Genomic DNA, 23,900 nt, shown 5'->3' with positions numbered 1-23,900 from the left:
ACACACACACACACACACACACACACACACACACACACTTACAGTAAAATCTCTTCTCCTTCCCTTTTTGTCTTTATCTGTTGGTATAAGTCCGGCCTCTGGTGGCCCGCTCCCTGTGGGTTCAGTGTTACTCTCCATATTGACTTTGTCCCGTCTCAGGAGAGGATCTTATCTCTCACAGGAATCCCACTTTGTATGCACATGCACCCATGCACATACTGCAAAAAACAGACACCCACACACACTCCGTCACACACACTAAGGGAACTGCAAATTCCTGGTGAATGCAATATCACACCACCTTACAGTATTGGAAGTATTACAGTATTTGCATGTTTGATCACAGTAGTTTTCATCTAATAGTGTGTGTTGCAGAATAATCACTTGACGTGTGATAAACATTTGAGCATTAATAGAAGAAATAGACAAGTTATTTGTGCAGATGTTATATCTCTACATCCTTTCACTGAGCGACAGAGACAGTGAGTAACTATTACGTTGTTATTTATTTAATGAATGATTATATTCTGATAAATGGGCTTCATGGCCAACATTATTGACTGTATCTCAGTCACATTAAAAGACATCCAGAAATGACAGGGCCAGCTGCTGAACTACTGTAGCTGGCGAGCTAACTGTTACCTCTCTAAACGGCCAGGCTAGCTGCTAGCCCGCTAGTCACTCACAATAGATTCTGCCACGTTTCTCTCTGCAGTTCCATCTTCTTCCCTCTGGAACTTCCCAATTAACAAACTTGTCAGCTCAGCTCAGTTGCTAATGGGACACAGTTTACTCAAACATCGTATTAGTACAACCTGGAGGAGGTTAAATAAATGTGAATGTTGCAGCACAGCTAATAAGCTACGATAGCTTCCTCTATGTTGGACTCTCCGGCTCATAGTCCCCTCAGAGGTCAGCACAGTCAAAGTGGCTAATGTGGCCAAAGTTGAACTCGACACGGGATAAGATGGTTAATTTTGCCTCCTCGAGTGGATCCCGTGTCATCAGTTCAGCGTAATAATGAATGAACATAATTTAATATCGTATAATACTGAAGAAACAGATATTGTGAGTAACTGCTGTGTTACAAAGCAGTGCGTGCAAACTTCTTTTGTTTTTAGTTTCAGTGACCTTTGTCTCTTATCCTCTCCGCCGCCTCCAACATGCACACGTAGCTCATAAATAGCATGCAGTCTGTCTGTCAGCATGCTAATTAGCTCGTTAATATTAATGAGTGTAATTAGTTCCAATGATGAGGGGGTTGGGCCATTGACTGACTCATTAGCTCCATCCTTCCCACAGCTGGACTCCATATAATAATATAAACACCTTTATTTGTGTGTCATGTGAGAACCTTTTTTATTTTCAGATCTTAAAACTTAATGTATTTTAGCCTGTGGCTGATTCTCCCTTTATCATGGGACTACAGGTATTAGATCAAACATTATCGCTGCTTGATTTACTACTCAAAGGTGACTTGCATTTACAAGTGAGCGCTATCAACAAGGTATGAGGTAAGAATTAGGATTATATGGAACAATTATTTGTGTAGTGGGGATAAAAGGGTAAAGCAAGGAGATATACAATTAATATAGTCAAAAGAGGGTCCTCATAAGGATAAAAGTACATGAATATGTGTGTGTACATGCTTTAGTACATTCACATTTTCTTTAATGTTTGATCTTTAAGTACATTTAATAGCAAATATTTCAAGACTTCTTGAGTTGTATAGTTACATTGTGCTTCTTTAAGTTTGTATTCAAATAATTCCCTTTTTATTTCAATGGAATGCACTAAAAATTATTTATCTGCAACACAAAAAAGCTGTTGGATTATTTCATCTACCCGTCCCCATGGCCGGTGAGTCAAAAAGTTATTTTCGGACCCTGTTTATTGGTTTTATTCTACTTTTATAAACAGCAATCAGTTTATCGTCACAGCTAAAAAATTTCAGAAATGGCCTCCTCAAGTTTGTTCTGTTAGGCTTTATTTTTCATTTTCAATATTCTGTAAAGCATCGTACAAATAAATGCAGTGTTTGTCATGGTAGGACTATGGACGCCCTGATACTTACCATGTTCACAGTAATTATACTTAAGCGTGACAAATCCATGGTCAATGTGATATTTTATAATGTAATAATAAAAGCACATCTCTATCCTTCAGATGCCTAATCCTGCTCTTTTAAAGGAACTCTGTCGCTTCAGTGTACAACTTATTATAATTACTTTCAGTGGCCTGTTACAAAACCAGAGAATATAAAATCACAAAAACCCACTTTTGGTACACAACACATTTCAACAGCCCTGGCCTTTAAAGTGCTATATCCACCGTAAGTGCTCATACAAAGTGTTGTTCCCTTTGGGACCAAACCTCTGGCCTCAGTTAAGACTCAGAGAGATTTGCGGGGAGCAAGGTTTGCTTGCCCGCGGGTGTGCATGCAACACACAATCACCTGATGTGAGGCTTTACCTCTTCCTCTTCCATCCATCAATCGGGACGTGCCCTCTGCACCCTCAAATCAGTCTGGCCGTGTCCCATTACACCACAGTTTATCCATTTTTCAGGGAGGGGAAAAGGCTAGCAGTTCCAGCATTTTTATGGGTTCAGAGAAGAAATGTTGTTTGAAATTTGTAACCTTGGACGTGATCAATATTTTCGAGTCATGACAGTTTAAATTTATATGCCAACCAGTGGGGTAGCACTGGTTCGATTCATTACAGTCACAACTGTGTACAGTTACATCTCTGGGGACGTGTGTATACCCTGCCAACATGGCGATGTGTTGTGTCCATTTGGGTTGAATGTGAATAATGACCGGGCCTGAAGTGGTACATTGTGTGCATCTCCAAAGGGGCTAAATGTGCATAAAGAGTCCAGACTTTTGATTTGACTGCTGATTGACAAATATAAATGTTACAGTTAGGAGTTTTTAAACGCAGAATATCAGCCACCACTGCAGTAAACTGGTTTTTATTTTTTTTATATCCCGAGACTCAGTTTTGCCCACGAGGCAACTTAATTAAGAGCCATTAGCCTACATTTGTAAATAGACACAAAGTCGGCGCACAAATGGGGCCTGAGCATTAGTGCTCACTTGGGCTCCACTCATGCCCACATTGTCCCAGTCCTTACAAGTTACAACCTTTTGGCAACCACCACGACACATGCACGTCATTACATGTTCCCATTCTGCCTTCTTATGTAGTCGCTTCTCCTCAATGGACAAAGTGTCCAATCCGTCCCCGCGTAGTTGCACAGCTGTTTCCTCTCTAGTTCACATGTTGGCTTTGCTCCATGTTTGCACGTTAACAGTGGTGTCAGGAGATTTTTAACAACTGAATAGATTTGATGAAATTAATCAAAGAATGGCTTAACATATAGAAAACAGATAGCGGTTTTAATCCCTTCATTTTATACCTGTTTAGGCTGATTTCAAATTTAAATAAGACCTAAAGAATGCAACAGAATCTACAAATAAAACCTTCTGAACCAGTTGAATTGAACTATTCTGATTATTTTCATTATTATGTTAAGTGTGTTTTTCTATCAGTATTCACAGTGGCCTATATACAATTCAATTATACATGTATCTACAATTTAAAACATTTAAATATGGTATATAAAGCTTAATCAAACCAAACCATGTGAATGTAGCCTACCATTACTGCTACCCTGCTAAGCTAGCAATCTTTCCCCTCTATCACGATTGGATTTAGCTTCTTCCTCATTTAGTTAAGTGGAATAGCAAAATGAAATACAAACATGTTGGTTAATCAAAGTGGATATTTTTCAAATACACATTACAGCTGGATAAAAATCAGTAAGTAACGTTAGCTTTAGGTTAAGGCTAGCCGTGGCTAACGCTAGCAGTGGCTAACTCCCCAGTTGGTTTTCACTTCACAGATCTCTTCTGTCTCTTTGGGACAATTGTAAACCCTAATATTACTAATGTTACCTAATATGTTAAATATAAAAAGAAACTTCCCGACTGTAATTTGAGAAAGAAAGCTAAAACATATTGAAGAACAGTAGCCTATACTTGCAACTAATATTATTGTGATGTCAAAAGGTTTATTCAGCTTTATAATGTAAATTGTATCCACATGAAAATAACTCGTCTGACTTGCACTCCAGCTGATATTATACGTCCTCAGAGATACAGTTTACAGTAGACGGTTAGGTTAAGATTGCACTTGTGTTGCTAAAATGGAAACTGCTCTTTCAAATATTTGAAAAAGCAGTGAATTACTCACAATATACTTCCATCACAAATACTACAGCAGGAGAGCACTTCAGTGGACATTTGAGAGGTTTATTTATGCGTGTGTGCTCTTTAAATTCTAGAGGACCACATAACTAAACATAAAGGCAGAATAAATTGAGGAAACAAACATGCGTGAAGCCTCTCTTACCGGCATCCTACTTACATAAGTGAATAACAAGGTCTGCCCAGTTTGTGACATACTGACAGCTACAGTACGTACAGTAGTGCCTCTGCTTTCGATCTCACCTCTCCGGCCGGATTATCAATACAGAAGGACACTTTGTAACTTAATCAGATGAAGTGAGCGGGAGAATGAAAGGCCACAAAAAAGAGAGGAAGAGAGCGATGGAGTGTGTGTGTGTGTGTGTGTACGTGTGTGCGTGTGTGTGTGTGTGTGTGTGTGTGTGTGTGTGTGTGTGACGGCAAAAGAGAGAGGATGAGAGAACACACCACATTAGTCCACATATGATTTATTCACCCCTCTAGGTGAAGGAGACACCATTTGTATTCATTTGCCTTTATTTTTATCCCAGATTCATCTTTCCTTCACATGCCTGTCACCACCATACTAATATTATTTTGGCAATGTGATGTCCCATAACTGGCTCTTATAAAAATTGCCCCAGCGCGACAGGAGAGGACGGTGCACAGGGAGCAGGGGGAGGGCTTCTATTTTACTTCATTCATCTGATTTTATTCTGTTTTTTTACAGGGAGATTAAAAGGTTCCCCTGGACAGGATGGTGTGAAGGGTGGGGATAATGATGTCTGTCCTCCTACAGAGGGACACACTAACACACACATTTTTATGTGCGTGCGCACTTAACAGAAGGTCTGGCTTTTTTATTTTTTTATTACTGGCAAGGTGAGCCAGTGGTGCTCCAATCCAAGGACAAAGACAACTGTGACCACAATCCTCCTCGCGGGGCTTTGCAAAACAATTAGATGAGAGCAGAGGGTGACTGCAGTTGGGTTTCAGGACAGTACACACACACATGCATAGAAACACATACTGCACAGATACACAAGGACACAGTGCATGTATGAACCAAAGCACGACGCACAAACACATATCAAAGGGATTGTTTGACATTTCGGAAAATATGCTTAAACGCTTTCTTGTCAAGAGTCAGATGGGAAGAAGATGCAAAAACAAGGTGGAGCCAAATAGAACAAACGGAGACTCCAGGAAGTATAGGAAGAAATGCTAATTGTCATTTTCATACTTCAGTTTCTGCAGAAACACACAAACTAATTATAATCTATTATCAGAAAGCTTTAGGATAGCTAACTGTGTCCTCCTGTTTCTCACTGTTAATAATCTGTGTGTGCACGTTGTTAAAACTGTTATAAAACCAGGTATTGAATCAATCAAATTAAGTTGATATATCACCCACTTTAAAGGTATTCAGATGAGTACAATGCATACAGAACATTTCCCTCTTCTACTTTTATTCCCCTTTCCTTCTTTGTCCTCCCGTCTTCCACAGCGTGTCCTCCCATTCAGCTGGTGCATTCATCCGGCCGAGTGCACCCAGCTGCACGGCAATTACAGGTGGAACAGTACACAACAACAAGACGCATACATTATTAAATGAACCCATGTTCAGATGAAATTGCTAAGCCAGCCAATAAAAGGTGAATTACCAAAGACAAAATGCGGCAGCAAGAAATAGAGAGGGCCCTCCCCCAGAATTGCATTGCATTAATGAACAACATCATTTCTGAAAATGGAGAGGAAACACCGAGACGCACCTATCAGCACAAGACCGAGCGAGGGGAAGAGAGAGAGAGAGAGATGAACACAACATTGACTACCTAATTATGCATTTTATCATTTCAGTCACAATAGAGTGCCTCCCTTCTTTAGTTGTCCAGTGTACTCGTGCAGCTGTTCCTCCGCTGCTTTAATGAGGAAGATAAAGAATAATCACAACCGTGTTATATTTACATCTACCGACCACCAAATTACTTCCCGCACAGAATCACGTGAAGGCCCTGTAGTCTCAGTCCCTCATGTTATAAGCAAGTGTAAAAATGTGTACAAACAAAGCACTTGAGCTTATTTGTCCATCATTAAATTGCACATCCAATTGTGCTGAAAATTAGCCAACATGAGCTTAATGGCTTGATACAAGGCGACGGGTAATTGCTTTCACTAAATTGTTGGTGGTGTTTTAACACTGCAGGAATAAGGCACCCATTTTGAACGTTGTCAGCCGATTAAATGGCCATTATCAGTAGTTATTGTTACCATTACAATGCGTCAGACGGGCCAAACTGCTACGAGTTGGATTGTTGGGTGAATAAAGACTCATGCAGATCACCTCTCCTCTCCTTTCATGTTCCCTCACGTCAAAGCGAGCACAGATCCTGGACTCCCAGCTGATCTAAAATATCATGTTGCGGGTGCGTCACGTTGTGTCCCCTGCATCCATCCATCCAACTAAAAAACTAGCGCCCTACTATCTTATGAAAGGAAGATAAGTGGGTGCAGAGGAGTGGAGGAGATGTACACGGCTCCGACACCCATCATATGGAATCAGTACCTCGTGAGTAATGGGGGTTAAAAAGGGAAAGCACTTTCTCTCTCAGTGCCAGATGGGCTCGTGTGGCTTGGATCGGAGCCGTGAAAGAGTGAGTGAATGGCAGGCCCACTCTGTCGACAGTCAGAAATCAAAAGGCAAGAGGACTCGAGAGATGATTGACCTGCACCTCGTCCGAGCTTCCATCAAGAACTGGCAATAAAAGGCACTTTACAATCCGGCGTGGACATTTTTCATCAACATCGTCACAGACCGACATTTAGACAAATACAGGGAATTACAGGAAAACAAGCGACCTTTTTATATAGAAGGGAAATATTCTATGTATTCTATGTAGTCTATGTATGGCGCTGAGAGATTGTAGCAATTTCAGGAGTGCTTGATAATGACTGAAATGCTTGTAGATGGAAAACTAAAAATGTCAACATAGTTTTTTCCCGCTGTATATTTTTAGTCTGTGCTGTAAACTAGCCTCCAGATTATTGACATTTTCAATCACATTTTCATCCAACACTGACAGCCGTTAGCAGAAAAAACATCATATTTAAATGGTAGTTTGTTAATGAATACAAGCGACTGAGATGACACAATAAAGATCTAAAATATGATTCAAATTGTTCTTTGGGACTTGTGTGAATTTGTTACGTCTCTTAAGGCCATGTGGACTGGGCATAGTTGTATCCATAACACAGTAATACAAATGTAATTCATTCATTAATATGTAAAGTGCTTTTATATTTTATATATATTATCTTAAACTCAGTACTATATTATATATTCCATTTGGATTATTCATTGTTTTTCTGTTTATTTTCTTACTCATTTATTTATTCATAAATCTTTTGCTGCACAAAGAATCGTGTCCAGCTACAGCCACAGGGAGAAAAGAAAGGAACTCCTCGGGTCGTTAGCAACAACAGCCACGACTACACAAAGAAAACGCGACACCAAAAGAAGCCAGAAGATTAATATCTACACTGATGGAGTGCAAGCAACTGGTCACTAAGATTAAAAAAGAGATCTTACAGAGAGACAATTTAACCGCCATACAATCGTAATATTTTAGCCATTAGGACTACGGGCTCACTCGACGCCCTCCTCCTGCTCTAAATTGTAGCCTCGGCCCTGAGGGGTCCGTAGAAGCAGTAATTATTAATAAATTGTTCATAGCCCGTAGCCTCGAGAACAGACATTGCTCCTTGGACATGCGTTTTTACAACGGAGGAACTTTTCTCTTCCAATTAGCCCATCGAGGTGGAGAGGCAGAGAGCACGGACCATCAACCACGACAGCGCCGGCGAGCAGACTTGTGGGAAACAGGGAGGACAGGCGGCAGGCGTTTAGGAAGAGAGCCAAAAGGCTGCGGTTGCCTCCTCCCGAGGTTGGTGTCAGAGATGAAGATATATAAAACGAAGAAATTGAAGGGCTTGTAGAAAATAAAAGCAAAGGGGAGAGAAGCTGCCTTATTCATATACATATACTTATGTGCTTTTATGTATAAAGTGAATATATGTCTGTGTTGTGTGTGTGTGTGTTCCGAGAGGATGTAGAAGGCGAGGCGTGCGTGAGTGACAGTTGAGCTGAGACATATTAGCTCTTAGGGATTTATACGGCCGAGATGTTAGGATGACTCTGATGGGCTTACCAAGTGATTGGTGCGCTGGCCTTGCTGAGAATCCCGCTCTATGAAGAGCTCTGTAATACTTCAACACAAGGGCCTGATAGCTCATTTGAAAGCCAGACGCAGCACATGAAGTCAATCTACCGAGTCAACATCCCTCTTCATGAACACTTAGTGCAGAGTTGATCTTCAGCTGAATGATTTGGCATTAAATCAGCACCGAACGTAACAAGAATTATACATAAATTATTTTCTCCCCCCTCTCCAGGACAAAATCTCACAATTGCTTTCTGCGTAAAAATAAAAGCATAAAATAATAATAAAACAGTGAGTGAAAGCTTCAGGTAAATGCAGGTAGCACTTTAACTGCTTTCCATTATATTCACATGTGCTTATCAAGCACCTTTTAAGAGACTTTTACTGACCTCTTTCTCATTTGACCCGGATTAATTATAATAAAACACAGAGAGCAAGATGCACAAAAATGGGGCATCAATAACCTCTGACGTTATCATCAACTCAGAACCTTGGAACACCTGGGTCCACTTCATCACCTTGCCCCTGTAGATTTATGAACGCAGAGTGCAATGGGTTCCGGCAGAAGGGATATGTGGATAATGCAGCTTCATTAAGAAAGAGCATAATGGCTCGCCTGAATGCACCGTGGCATCTGTATGAGCTATATCATCTCGGATATTAAATATTTACAGTCAATGTATGCGCATGGAATTACTCCTGCACACACATATCCAGCAGACCACTTATTCATATGTGGCTGCATTAACATTCATCATTTGGAGAGAAAAAGGAATGGAACCAATCTGTTTTTGCAAAAATGGCCGCTTGCATCAAAGTAAGGCATGATGAAATATGTTCATTTAAAGTCAGTGGCAACAATTACATAACTTCCATTTTATCCGTGTATGTTGATGTATATGGAGGGGATTTTCAAAATAAATGTAACCTCAAGAGTTTTATTGAAAAAGTAATATATACCTTCAGTATATTTTGTAAAGTTATCCCTGAGAAATAATAAAAGAAACAGGTAATATTTTAAAGAACCGTGAAATGGATTTTCATTATTGGGGAATTCAGCAGTGAGGAAGGCTTTAAAGCAACGTAACGCAAGGTTAATGGATGGAAAACTTACTGTAACTCTGCCACAAAATGAAAGCCAGAACAGACACTTTGCATTATTTTTATGCTAATGCATCCCACTCGTCAGCTATTTCACCCTGCGGGGAAAACACAAGCGTTCTTTGTATTATATTTCTGCTTGTCATACTGCAAAACACAAACCAGCTCAGTATTCCTGTGCGTGCAAACCCACAAAGAAGCTGTTTTTGATATCAGTCACTCTGGAGAGAGAGAGATCTACATTAATATTTCCAAAAATTCAGAGTTCCCAAAAAGGGTGAAAAAAGAATTTAAAAAACACACACAGACACTGGTTTGTAACTTTCTCGTTCTCTCTCTCACCGTGTAAAGGAGACGGCTTGATAATGTTCAGGAAGTTCAGAAAGACAGCAACTCTTACTCAACATCTTTAGAGAGCTGCTGTCGCTTTAAGACGAATAACACAAACAACAGTCGAAGGGAATGATTTGCTTATGTCCTATAATGCAAAAAAATAACTATAATTAAAAGCTATTTATTTTCTACAAATATTATTTAATTATTCCCTAATTACTATGCTACCAACTTAATGTGTTCAAATTAAATGCCCACCACTGGAATTGTGTGAACACTGATCATTATACAAATTAAATACATGTTTGCTTATGAACAATGCCTTATAAATGGACTTACTAATGTTTTTAAATTAAAAACCTGGCTGTAAAAATGAAATCTCTAAATATCACTGCCTGGAAGCACGGCCGGACCTTTCTTCATCTCACTCCGACACTTCATGTTCTGACCTACTTCACAAGAGGAATATAAAATTATTTCAAAAATGTTCTGTTTTTATTTTTAACCTATACGTATAAAGGGCATCGCCCAGGAGCACCAATCTCCTCTCTGATATGGTGATTGAATCAATACATCTGTTCGGCAGGGCAGGCTGTGCGCAAACTGGAATCTATATATTTTTTTAAATAAAGAAACTTCAGAAAAAGGGCATCTTTATATAAAGAGGGCTGAAGCCCCCTTTGAGGTAACCTTCAACCTTCTATATAATATATTGTTCTTATTCTTTCCTGATAACATGATTTCCACCTCAGAAACATCACAGATACGGGCTCAATTGACGACAATCTACTATTTGGGCACAATTGCACTTCTACAAAAATGATTTTAGATGTGGAGAAAACAGAAACAACAAAGATTTCAGCCAGCAAAACTGTTCTACACACGAGTCTAAGATTATAAGGAAAGTGTTCATGTCACGAAAGCAATCGAACTGCAACCTGAAGGTCTAGCATTTTGCCAGGTTGGATATTTAAGTAACACTGAATTCTAAATTGGAGATTTCTGAAGTGGAAAAATGGTGTTCTGTCGACAGCGGCGGTTTGAATAAGAAAAGACAGGATGCACAACACACACGGGTTGTGTATCCTGGGTGAGATCTGCATATAAAAAGCGACACGTGATTTGTGTCCCGCTCCAGTTTAGAGGCTACAGCTTCCAAACCAGCACACCCTAGGAGAAGCATCCCACCTCAGGCTGCGGTCCCCATCTGCCTGCTCTCTCTTTGACAAGGCCACAGCCCCACGGGCATGTGTGTATGTGAAACAGAAAGAAAAATGCCCAAATAATGAGAAAATAGAGAGAAGGCACGACATTACAGATTCACCACTGGACCATCTTATCCAGACTGTGGTAGCGGCTAGCTCGCTAACTGGCTGTCAGAGCTGACATGACATGTTTCCCCAACAGGCCGCGTGGCCTCCGCCATTCCTCCCTGGATCAAATCAAACCTACGGGGCTGATGCAGGATGATTGGAGCTCTGGTACTGTCTAATAGCCCATATACTGTTGTGTCTATCACTGCTTGATTCACCGGAGCCATTCCTCATATGCACGCTACCCAGGGATGTGCATCGAACAGGATCACAGTGATCTTCATAGCTTTCAATGCAGCTTTACAGATATAGCAATTCAAGATCCTTTATTCCCGTAAAAGCAACAATATCCAATACTCCACGACAAGCAAAGATCCTGCATTCAAAAGCAAAATGTACTTAAAGGATCAAAAGTAACATTCAATTTGTTTGTAAAAGAGCTTGAAACAACACAGAATGAGGCAGGTTGCTGCTCAAGACTTTAAAGATGCTAAGATTAGCATCGAATAAATTCATTTTAAATGACAGTGGGAGGGGTAGCTTTACGGAATGTTTTAGCGTCTTTTAGCTCCTTGTTTTGGTTTCCCAGTCCACAGCTTTACGGTTTTGGTTCAAACCCAAAACCCACTCTGTTTTCAAAAACAAAAAGGCTCTAAAAGACGCACTCTGCACCACCTGCTCAGCATCAAACAGCAAACAGACACCGTTAGCAACTAGCTAGAGAATATAGAAGAGCATTTAGCAGCGAGAGAGCCAGATGTTTCTGTCAGGTGCTGGTGGAGACCAAGAACAAAGAGTTAATAAGGGTCTTAGATTCTCACGGTGGACTGAAACACCATTCAAAAAGATTTATGTGTAGCATGAAATGTACTTAAGTAAATGTACTTGGTTCTACACTGCCACCGCCACAACCAGTGACCCTCAACAGGCTCCTCCACATCTCCTTCTGTCTCCTTCTGCATCTCTGTCACTCTTTCCTGCAGCCAGCACGAGTAGGTTACTCTCTGGTTCTCTCTAATAGCCTCTCTCGGTCTCTCACCCTCCGAATAAGAATCAATATCAGCTCTCCTAAAAGTCATCAAGCACAGAGGTAATAAGGCTCAAGAGCATGAAATTGCAGATGAGAGAGTGTGTACTTTTGCAACAGTAGGCTGCGATATAGGCTTCATATGGGTAGAGACAGAAACAAACTATAAGTGTGTGAGAGAAAGAGAGAGACAGGAAAAAAGCAAACAACAGAAGAACAGAGGAAAATATGAGAAATGGAAGAAGAGACAGGGTCAGCGAGGGACAGCATTTCTTACTGCAGAGATTTGTGAAGGGTTTGTTGTCCTTTTTCCGAGCTACTCTCCTTATGGACGTGCACATCAAACAGAGCAGCGACGGAAAGCTTATCATGTCAACGGCTTATCTCCTATCTCGTATTTTCCCCTCCTTAAAGCAACAAACACACGTAGAGCAACTGGAAGCCTGGAAATGCACAACAACAAAGAGTGACACTTCAGGATCAACGACATTACAGCACTGCCTCTGTTTTCATTACCACATACTGTCGTGGACGCCAGGTGGGTCCGCTGATGGAGCTATGGATTATCCCACATGCACGCGATGCAGAGTCTGAAGCATGAAGGACACACGTTGTGTCAGCCGAGGCAAAGGCATATTACAACAGAGAGCAGACCTCAAGGACTCAGGTAGATTAAAACTGATTGAAATCCCATTTGTGGCGTTTGGGGTCTTTTATGTCAGCTTTCTCTGCTGCGCTCGCTTTCTTTCCATGTCCCTAAAGTGAGCAGAGACTGAATAAACAAATAAGATTGCATTTGTGGAGACAAAGCGTCTCAGATTTGCATGGCAATAATATCAAGCTGTGGGCATTGTAATATGAACAGCAATAAAGGTGTCGGCGCATGTGTCTGTTCCATGTCTATAATGCAAACATGCTTAGTTGATGAAAGTGGCCCAGGTTCAAACCCAACCCTTTGCTGCATGTGTCTCTCTCTCTGCTGTGTAACTGCACCATGTGAGTGAACAGCCCTTTGAGTGATCTACTGTAAAGCCTCCGATCGACTTGTATGTGTTTGAGCTGTGGAAACAATCCACACCGGTCGAAATTCAATCCCAGAGCTCCCCGCTGAAGGCAGCAGTACAAATAACCACCAAGCCACTCATACCGGATGTGTCAGAATTTAATATTTACTGGGAACGATTGAAGGAAATTGTTGTATGTAAAATAAACCTGCATATGAGATTTAGACTATTAGACTAGAGATATTCTATTTTATTATAAATCAAATTGTGTGTATTTTAGGAAAGTCATTAAAACAAATAAATAATTAAAAATGTTTAGACATCTCTGACTGTGTTGCCATAGAAACCCTCTCGGCCTGTCAGGTCGTCTGCTAACTCCAAATCAACATTATCATTATGACCTGTTTATTATCTATCTATCTGTTTTATCTTTTCAATTTCTTGGAAATGGTTTAATTTGCATCTTAATGTTTTATGCTTCATTTCCTTTGTGTTTTTAATGCATTATGTCAAGCACTTGGAATTGTTTTTGTGTATGAAATGTGCACAAATATACTTGCCCTGCCTTAAGTTCATGACAGCACTAGCACATTATATTGTCATTATATATATATATATATATATATATATATATATATATTTGTATATTTATATATATATATATATATATATATATATATACAAATATATATATATATATTTATATATAAATATTTATATATATCTATATAAATATACAAATATATATATAAATATTTATATATTCATACTCATACAGTGGTTTTGTCAGATTAACGTTATATATATATACTTATATATAAATCTATATTTATAATATTATAAATCTATATATTTATATATATAAAAAATAAATATATATATATATATAAGTATTTATATATCGTTAATCTGACAAAACCACTGTATGAGTATAAGTATCAGGTTCTTTTCTTTTTCTTGCTCCACTGCGAAGCTCACCAACTGCCGTCCAGCTGCGCAGGTTTCTAAAAATTCAGCTGATAAGCAGAAGCTCTCTCTAGTAAAAGAATATAAAGCCCACACAAAATGCCACAGAACTCCACGGAAGCAACACTGTGGAAAATACCTCCTGATATGATCTGGATGCTGTGGAACTATGTAGCATCTTTACAACTTATTCACTGGCAAAAAAAAAAAACAGCACTCTTAAGGAGAGCAAATTGTCTCCACAGTGCAGCTGGGCATGTGGTCATGTCTAAAAGATCAGTTTGTTCTTTATAGGGCTCAGGCAGAGTTCACATATCTCGGTGGGAAGCGGTTTGGCCAAAGGAAGATATTGGATTTGGAGAAAATCTCCAATGTCACGTTCATCTGCGCCTGCCGTATAAATTGGAATACGCTTCTGTCCACTTGCACAAAGCCTTTTCCTCATATGATCAGCAGGTAAAGCCAGTCAAACAGCACACTGAGGACAGAAGGCTCCTCCAATCAGGCACAAAGCTGTGACGGTGCAGCGGAACCACGACGAAAACAAGACATCCAAAAGCACAGCTCACTGCAGGTCTCTCTTCACCAGCAGAGCTGTTTATTCTGCCTTCACCTGTCCACATAACCTCTCCTCCCTCCCCAGGTTAGAGGCCACATCATGTGAGAGACAGACTTGGTGACAGGCACCCTAAGAGGCAACAAAGATGTCATAAAGACATGTAGGGAAACCCACAGCAGAATTCAGCCGTCTTGGAGACACAATGGTGAAAAAGTTTCTTCAACATTAGATATAGATCTGAGGAAGCCATGGCAACAACTAATGAAAATCTTCCTCTCCACTGTTTATGAAGCTCAACATTATTTTATTACTTTTTATTTCTTCTCTCTGCCTCTGTCCTGTGAAAAATTATTCATCTCTAAATTTGGTGATTTTTAATTAAATTAAATTAAATTAATTATTTTAATTAATGAAGTTATTTTACTTACTTTAAGCAAAACAAACCATTTTAAAAACCTGCATATTTATCTGAAAAAAACATCGTCACACACCTTAGATCATGAAAAGGTGACGTTTTGGTTTTCCCAGGACAATATTTATATTGCAAACAGAAACAGTGTCGGAGTATACGTGTTGTATCCAAGTTCCAAATTCACTTAAATTGCTTTTTGTTGTAAATGTATGGAATTTAAATTGACGGTATTTCCACTACACATAAAAAAAACATTAAGAAAAAAACTTAAATCATTATTCAATTTGTGAAATTAGTTGCAATTAAATGTCTTTTAATCCTCTAATTGATTAATCAAGTTATTGTTTAAACTCTAACAATAATAATAATAATAATAATAATAATAATAATAATAATAATAATAATAATAATAATAATAATAAACAACACTGAAAGGCTTTGAAAATATGAGCCCATCTGTTGGTGGGGGATTTAGAACCCCCCCCCCCTCCCTGCAGCCACTTTTTAAAAATGATTCAACTGTAAATTGATTTGTTGCCGGCTTTACTAACATCACAAACAGCTTCGTCCTGTGTAAAACAGAGAAAGCTGGCTGCAGAATGTCGCACTTTCCAGGAGAAATGGACAAACAAATTTCTCTGTGGAAGTAAAAGGCCAGTGTGTCTAGTTTGTGCGGACGTACTTGCGGTGATTACAAATAATCTCGAGCGTCATTACAGTAGGAAACATGTCAAACTGCACGAGCTGAAAGGACGAGTGCGTTTGGATAAAGTTAACGCTCTTCGGCGGAGTTTGGCCCAACAAGCAGCTCTCTCCAGAGCGGAACATACAAACATGGACGGATAGAGAGGTAGACCACCACACCAAGAACAGACTGTTCCACCACTGCTGTGCAGTTATCACTGCCATTTACAATACTCCCTTTATTTTCTATCAACCTCTTGGTACTTATATTATTTTTTATTATATGTAATTATTGTGTACTGCCTTTTTACTTCATATCTTCTTTTACTGTGACAAGATACATTTCCCCATTGTGGGACTAATAAAGGATTTCTGATTTCTGATAAAACAGAAAGATACATGGATAAAGAAAAGTTGCTTTTTTGCACAGCATAAAATAAAGGTGAAATGAATGGGCTGTCTTAAAAAGAATTCCAGAGGTTATGAGTTCAATAATTAGTATGGCCCTCGAAGGATGTTAAATGGCCCTTGATAGGAAAAAGGTTCCCCACCCCTGCCCTAGACAAACATACTCATGTGTGAGTAGCATTCACTGAAGTGGCCACTAGCTAAGCCGGGATCCCCCTGCCCCTCCTCTTACCGTCCACACAGGCAGGTCTGGCTCTTGTAGTCCCAGCGATCTGGCCCTTCTTACAGGCGCAGCGGGCCGTCTGCCTGGCGATGGTCCGCCGTGGTTGGCTGCTGTCCCTGTCCAGCGTCACAATCTCACATGTCCCCGCTGCCAGCTGGCCTGGAAATGACATTGCACCATAAGTATGTGAGGTCAGAGGGATGAAATCATAAACAGATCAAAATAATCTAGTCTAGTCTCTTCTGTTAAATGTGTGTCACTGACACAAGTGCATGTACTGTATTTGTGCATTTATTTCTCTACAGCAAGATGGTAACACATGCTTCAGACATTCTGATTCTTTATATATGATACGACAATTTAAAGTAAGTGAATTGTGGCCACACATCATTTACAGGAGATTTACACTCTGAATTTCACTTAATTTAGCTAGTTATGTAACATTTAGACCAAGCTAGTTTACTCACATTAGCTATTAGCAGTCACACAGAAGCACCATCACACACACACACACACACACACACACACACACACACACACACACACACACACACACACACACACACACACACACACAGACACAGACACAGACACAGAAGAAACTTAGGTTATTTAAGGTTTAACAGACCCATGATCCTAAACCCTGACAGTTCTGGTGCTCGGAGGGCAAAGCGCTGTGCTACTGAGCAGCTCACGGATGTGACTACATGTGTGAAAGGACTTTAAAAGACAATGAGGAAATTACTTTTAAATTTCTGCAACCTAAAGACTACCCACAAGCTATTTCTCATTAAGGTCCACATCCTATCAGCACACCCTTTGAAGGTAAAGTACCCATTAGCTATGAATGAAACACATGAATACTGATGAACTTTGTAATTGCTGCCAAGCCCCCCCATCTTACACACACATGCGCGATGTATTCAATCAGGTGACCTTCGGCCTGGCAGTCGGGCCCTTGCTGCTCGCAAATTAACCTTTGTCTGTGTGTGGAGGCCCTCGGGTGCCATCCTGGAGAGGCTTATCAGGATCTAATTGTGATTGGCAAGAGGATGGAAGTTGTGATTAAATCTGGACTTGAGTCCCGAACACTTGGGTGGCTGGCTTAATGAACTGAGCTGTGAGGGGTCACACCCGGGGTAATGGGGATCTATCAGGATTCACCCGCACACTGTCGTGGCCACAGACGGGGAAGAGGTCTGCGTGCGTTGCCATTTTAAAAGTGTGTTTGTATTTGAAGAAAAACACGCTCTTCTTTAGTATAACATATCTTTAACGGCTAAACACTAAATACTACAAACTTCATGCAGCTATAAGATGAGCTATACTTGTTTGCCTGTATCCTGCTGCACCTCCCCATCCTGTGTTGTTTACCTTGTTGCATCTATATAGGAATAAATGCACCACACAACATAGTTGACTATCTGTAAAGGAGCTTTGAATTATGAATATGATCACGTTATAACTTCTGCACCAAGAAACTTTTCATATTCTTTGTGTGATGCTTCTGTGTTTTGTCTGTCTTATACGTGGGTACTGAGACAAATGACATATATTCTGCTGTGCATGGATAACTTCTGAAAATGCAAACACATCATCGGAAAAACCTAATTCTACGCAACCGAAACTTACTGTGAATCTCAAATATGAGCTAAACAAAGCAGCTTTGTGATATCACATTTTCTAATTGTTTATTTAGCTTAAGCTACAGGATATCATTTCAGGTAATAAATAAACACTTAGTCTTTCAGTTTATCCTAAAAAATATCTATAAAAATGTACCAGAATTGGAGAACGAGGTTGCGTATTTACAGGTAAAAGGATTAATTCAACCACAGATGTGTTGCTCACAATGTCCACACATCTTTAGCCATCTCCATCTCTGCTGCAGTATAACTGAAGCCAGTAGCCCAGTATTAGTGCTATAAGTGTGTGTCTATAAATACAACTCCACTAAGAGGAAAAAAAAAAGCTACAGGATATAATTTCAGGTAATAAATAAACACTTAGTCTTTCAGTTTATCTTAAAAAATATCTATAAAAATGTACCAGAATTGGAGAACGAGGTTGCGTATTTACAGGTAAAAGGATTAATTCAACCACAGATGTGTTGCTCACAATGTCCACACATCTTTAGCCATCTCCATCTCTGCTGCAGTATAACTGAAGCCAGTAGCCACGCATTAGTGCTATAAGTGTGTGTCTATAAATACAACTCCACTAAGAGGAAAAAGAGGGGGAAGTGATTACAAATGAGCCGAAAGATCTTAACACTCGATGTCTTTACTGTGAAATGTACGCCAACAAATCCAATCTGTCATGTATTTTGCACTTGGGAGATCAAGACCAAAGCCCTCCTCACCTTCACCACCCCTTCCCCCTGTTCTCCTCCTCTTCCTTTACATTGCTTGCTCTTATTCTCCTTCATGCCTTCTCACTTAACTCCCTCTTGCAACTCTTCTGTCTTCTCTGGGTGATGCTGGATAATGACTTGTCATGTAAGCTCCCGTGTGCGCATGTGAATCAGTTCATGTGTGTATGTGCGTGCGTTTACTTCCTGCGTCCTATCCCACCCACCATCTCTGCGGATCATCTTCTTCCTGCTTCCTCTCTTTGTCAGTTCCTTCTCCTTTGGAACTCTTCCATTGCAAGAAGCTGAAAAGACTTTTTGGATGTCTCATGTTATTGTGCAGATCGCGGTGGCACTGAGGTACCTCGTGTGAAGTCAACGAGCTCAAAGATTGGCAGATTTGACGTTGTGATTCTCTGATGAAATGTAGGCAATTAATGAGCTCCATCGAGTCAAGAAAGAACAACAACAAACAGGGGCCTTACTTATACTGTCACAGCTGTAGCTGCAGAGAAACTGAATGAATTTAATTTTCATGATGTTGTCTTGTAATGTATTCCATACAGCTGCATGACTGATAAACAAACCCAGTATATCACTGTATCTTCCAAAAGCTGAAATCAAAATTGTCAAATTGTTGTTGAATTTGTTTTACTACTTTGCAAGAAACAAGGCAAACCATATTTGATTCATATAATAATACTTAGAAGGACTGAAATTCAGTGTGTGCAAGAAACGCAACTTGTTTTTAAGCTAGCAGGCATTTAGCAAGACTAAACATCCACAGCCGTGTTTGTTTAGAACGAGAAGGTCAATAAAGTTATTCAAATTCATCCTGAGTGGAACATGAATGTCTGTAACAAAGCGTACAATAGTTTCACTTAAGTCCGATACTTCACTCAAACCCACACATGTCAACTGTCGGGTGGTGTCAGAAGATCTCCAGAAGTCATTAGGATACATCATCAGGGAAACATGAATATATGTACAAAATGTTGGTGCTAAATCATCCAGGAGATGCTGAGACATTTCACTGGCTACATGAAACTCTATAGACAGTAAGAGTCCTCTTTTGAGGACCATGAATATGTGTACTACATGTCATGACACCTAGACGTTGAGATCTGGACCAAAGAAGTGCACTAACCGACCAATTGATCAGCCAATCAGCAGACAGACATTGTTATTCCCGGAGGTTTGACTGCTCCCCAAACAAATGAACATATTGTCCCATGTTTGTGTTTAATATTTAGGGTCTGAATCTCAAGTATTTGGGATGATAGAGACATACGTCCGTAGAGAGTTTCTAGAGAGAATAAGAGTTTTAAACAAGTTGGCTTCAGCTGCCAGGTGCTTTGCAGTCTTTCTAAATATTATGTGAGAACTTAAAGCAAAACCGGTCTCAGCCCCCCAATGAAGCAGTCGACTCCATTCCTTCTTTTCTAAAACAAATTGCTCCAGGCGTCCTTGTGGCTCAGCCTCCAGAGCACAGTGCCAGTGATACCACATACATTGCCACTATAAAACATAGCAAAACTAAACAAAAGAAAAATGAACCGAACCAAACCCTCGCCAACACAAGAAAATACTCCTCTTTCTGTTGGCCTAGAGGGATTTGCAGAGAGGGTTAGAAAATATTACAGAATGCAGAGTTCTAGCGAGGCAGTTCTCATGTCCAAAACATAACTTCTGTATTTCTGCTCAGAATTAAAATTGCGTAGTATGTTACATATACAAAAGATGCAAGATGTCATTCCATCTCTTCACAGTCATCCCGTGAAGAAATTGGACAGTGAAGAGAGGAAACGGTAATCCTGTTTCCTGGAATAGCCTCATGAATAGTGGGAAAAATCTAAAATTGGCAGGTGTTCTCTAACCCAAACCCAAAGCTTGTACCAGTAGCGCTATGATTTATCATCACCCTTATCAGCTTCTGTTGTCGAGCAGTTGTCAGCTTGGCCAGCCAAATGGCTGATTAAAATGTATGTGTGGCCACCCTAGAGTGAAATGAAAGCTCCGACTGTGGCAGAAGATGGATTCATGTTGCAGAGCGTATGGCTTAATACAACGTAATGTTATTGACATGCTCTTATGCTTTATTATTTCTCCTCCCGATCCTCGGCACATTACAATTGCTCTGCCATACGCAGCCATTTGACAAATGTCCAGCGCGGCTACAACACAGGGAGTCGAGCCATTTGTTCCCCTTGTACAAATAATACAAGGGGAACAAATGGCTCAACTCCCCTAAAACTACTTCCAGCCCTCTTTTATATTATTATTGTTTTAATTATTCTTGTTGTTGCTGCTCGTGAGATTCTATGACAACTAAAGGCTGATTCTTAGTGTTGCAATCTCCTGAATCAAATGTTTAGATATATATTGTGTGGTTGAGAGGCGTAAGTGTAGTTTTTATTGTGCTTTGAAATCTGCGATGTGCTGGAGTCATGCTGGGATTTCTTACTGTGCTGCACAACAAACAAACTTCTAAATGTTGTATACAATAAGTGCTCAGTTTTAAAGGAGCTTGTAGCAGCATACATAAGGAAGCTGAAGGCCAACACCCAAAAAATAGCAAAAACATGTTTTGGTATATCAACACTCCTAAGCAATAAATGTGAGTTAAAGAAAATACTTGCTTTCAATAGTAATATTACATATTGGATTCAGTTTTAGATCAGTCTTCTGATTAAATACATATTAGCTTCAGTCACATTTAATTATGGTTAGTTTTAGTCAACAACAATTAAAGACATTTTAGTTTAGACTGAAAATCACTGAGGAAACCACATTTTGTCTCATGATTTAGTTATGTGTATGTCTTTTAGTATAAAAAAGGAGGATTCAGGGTTTATATAGATACATGTTAGCTAACATTACTAGCTTAACACTACTGCAATACTAAAACATTGGATTCTATAAATGCCAAACTGTATCTGAAGTGAACATTCAGGGAAAGATGGAGTTACGCTCTTACGCTCATTCCTACCAACAGCCTACACATGAAAATGTAATCATTAATGTTACACACACACACACACACACACACACACACACACACACACACACACACACACACACACACACACACACACACTGTAGCGCTCTTGATAATGCTATGTTAATGTAAGCTAACCGTTTTCCTAGTTCGTCTTAGCGATTTTGTTTCCACTTGTCAAATCTTCAGTGAGATTGTAAACGGTTTTAATCAATAATTTGTTACTATAAAAAAAAAACTAATGTTCGCTAACATTTCTGGCTTGACGAAGGTGAAATGCAAGATGCTGCTTATTAGCGCAACAAGTAGCCTAGCTAAGTCCAACAGAACACAGGTGGGCTTTTTCTTAGAAATGCTGGGATGAGTGCATTGATGGGGAACATTTAAAGCACGCTAGCAGCTCATCTCATGCTGCTTCTTACGACCGGACCAGTGTGGATCGAGCCAACAGCCAAGCGACTGACATCGGCATCCTCACAACGCTGTGATCTCGCTGCCAGGGCTAAAAATATGCAGCGCAAGGTGAAGAACATTAAATGCTGAAATATAACATATTGATTTGTGTATTAAGCACACAATGGTGTCATGGTGTCTCTGAGGAGTTGAATAACTTTGTGTTTGTATGTGCGCATGTGTGTGTGTGTGTGTGTGTGTGTGTGTGTGTGTGTGTGTGTGTGTGTGCGTGCGTGCGTGCGTGTGTGTGTGTGTGTGTGTGTGTGTGTGTGTGTGTTTGGCTGTGAGGCAATATGAATTAAAAGGATGACAAATGCACAAACTGCTCTTTTCTAAACATCAACACGATGCATGTAATGGCTAACGCCTTGCAAACAACAATTTTCTTTTCCACATATTCTCCACTTAACCCAGAAACACTACATGGCAGCTTGATGTAGTTTGGGAACTAACATCACATCTGTTCTGCTGGAGAGGACAGAGTGTGCATGTGTGTGTGTGTGTGTGTACATGTTAGACATTGCCAGACTAAAATGCTATATCACTCCAGCACGCTACAGCTGTTCAGAAAGAGAGTCCGGCGCCAAGACTGCAAGTCTGAAATCCCATTCTGGATCCAAACGTTGCATTAGTGGAACCTTGATGTCATCCTTCTACCCTGAGGCCAGACGGGCTAGTTTTTAAATGAATCCTTTTAACAAGCCTAATCAGAGGCTGGAAGAGCCAGCTGAACAGCATGCGGTGTAGACGAAATTACAGCTTTAGGTAAAAGAGTAGTCGGATGATATAAGGCCTGAATGAAATCTCCAAAACGACCTGCACTTCAGCAGCAGAGGGAGCTTCAGAAACAATGAAGCAGGCTACTTACATCGACTATTTGGAGTCTGGAGCTTGACTGTAATTGAAAGCAGTTTGAATAGGATACGGTGTGTCCTTGCTTTTTTTAAAGGTGTCATAAATGATGTTTCAGTTCAGAGCAATGTGTTCGGATGAATAGAAATGATTTGAAGAAATAATGATCAGGTTGCATTTGATGAATCTTGATCAGTGAGCACAGTGGTTTAGGGATGTCTACAGGGGTAGGAGGGCACCTTGTTTCCTGGAACAGGAATTTAATTGTATTATTTTTTTGAAAGGATGGTTCGACATTTTTGGAAATATGCTTATTTGCTTTCTTGCCAAGTTGAGTAGATTGCCAATGTAGTATCTGTCTGTTCAATTTAAATCTGCAGTCAGCAGCTGGTTAGTTTAGCTAGCATAGAGGCTGGAAACAGGGGGACACAGCTAGCCTGGCGCTGTCTGAACGTAACATCTGGCTACAAACTATTCTTAAGAACAAATTAACAAATTATAGATTGTTTGTTTCAGATGTACAAAACAACAAGCTGCACTTTTACTGAGTAGCTTTGTGTGGGAATATTTTGTGGTAGGGACCAGTGATTTTCTGAAGAAATAGTCTGGCTCATACACTTTATAACTAACCTCGCTCTGTGAGAAGTGAAGTAACCTGGAGGTGGTTGAAATTGGCAAGGCTAGCTGTTTCACCTCGTCCAGGCCAATACAATAGAAAAATGATGATAAAATGATGAAGAAAGCTAAA

The 23,900-nt window shown here is 39.9% G+C and overlaps 1 protein-coding gene across 2 annotated transcripts in view; it reads right to left on the bottom strand.

The window, feature by feature from the left end:
• LOC115028586 (chemokine-like protein TAFA-5) overlaps positions 1-23,900 on the bottom strand; it is a 134,481-nt gene that overhangs the window by 35,709 nt on the left and 74,872 nt on the right. For both annotated transcript variants that reach the window (XM_029462455.1, XM_029462456.1), the window contains exon 2: positions 16,509-16,658. In XM_029462455.1, the coding sequence (XP_029318315.1) occupies positions 16,509-16,658 (150 nt within the window). The remainder of the gene's footprint in view (positions 1-16,508; positions 16,659-23,900) is intronic.

Source organism: Cottoperca gobio, chromosome 23 (genome assembly GCF_900634415.1).
Source record: "Cottoperca gobio chromosome 23, fCotGob3.1, whole genome shotgun sequence".
NCBI lineage: Eukaryota > Metazoa > Chordata > Actinopteri > Perciformes > Bovichtidae > Cottoperca > Cottoperca gobio.
The sequence above is the reverse complement of the archived record's forward strand: the minus strand, read 5'-3'. Positions and strand labels throughout refer to the sequence as shown.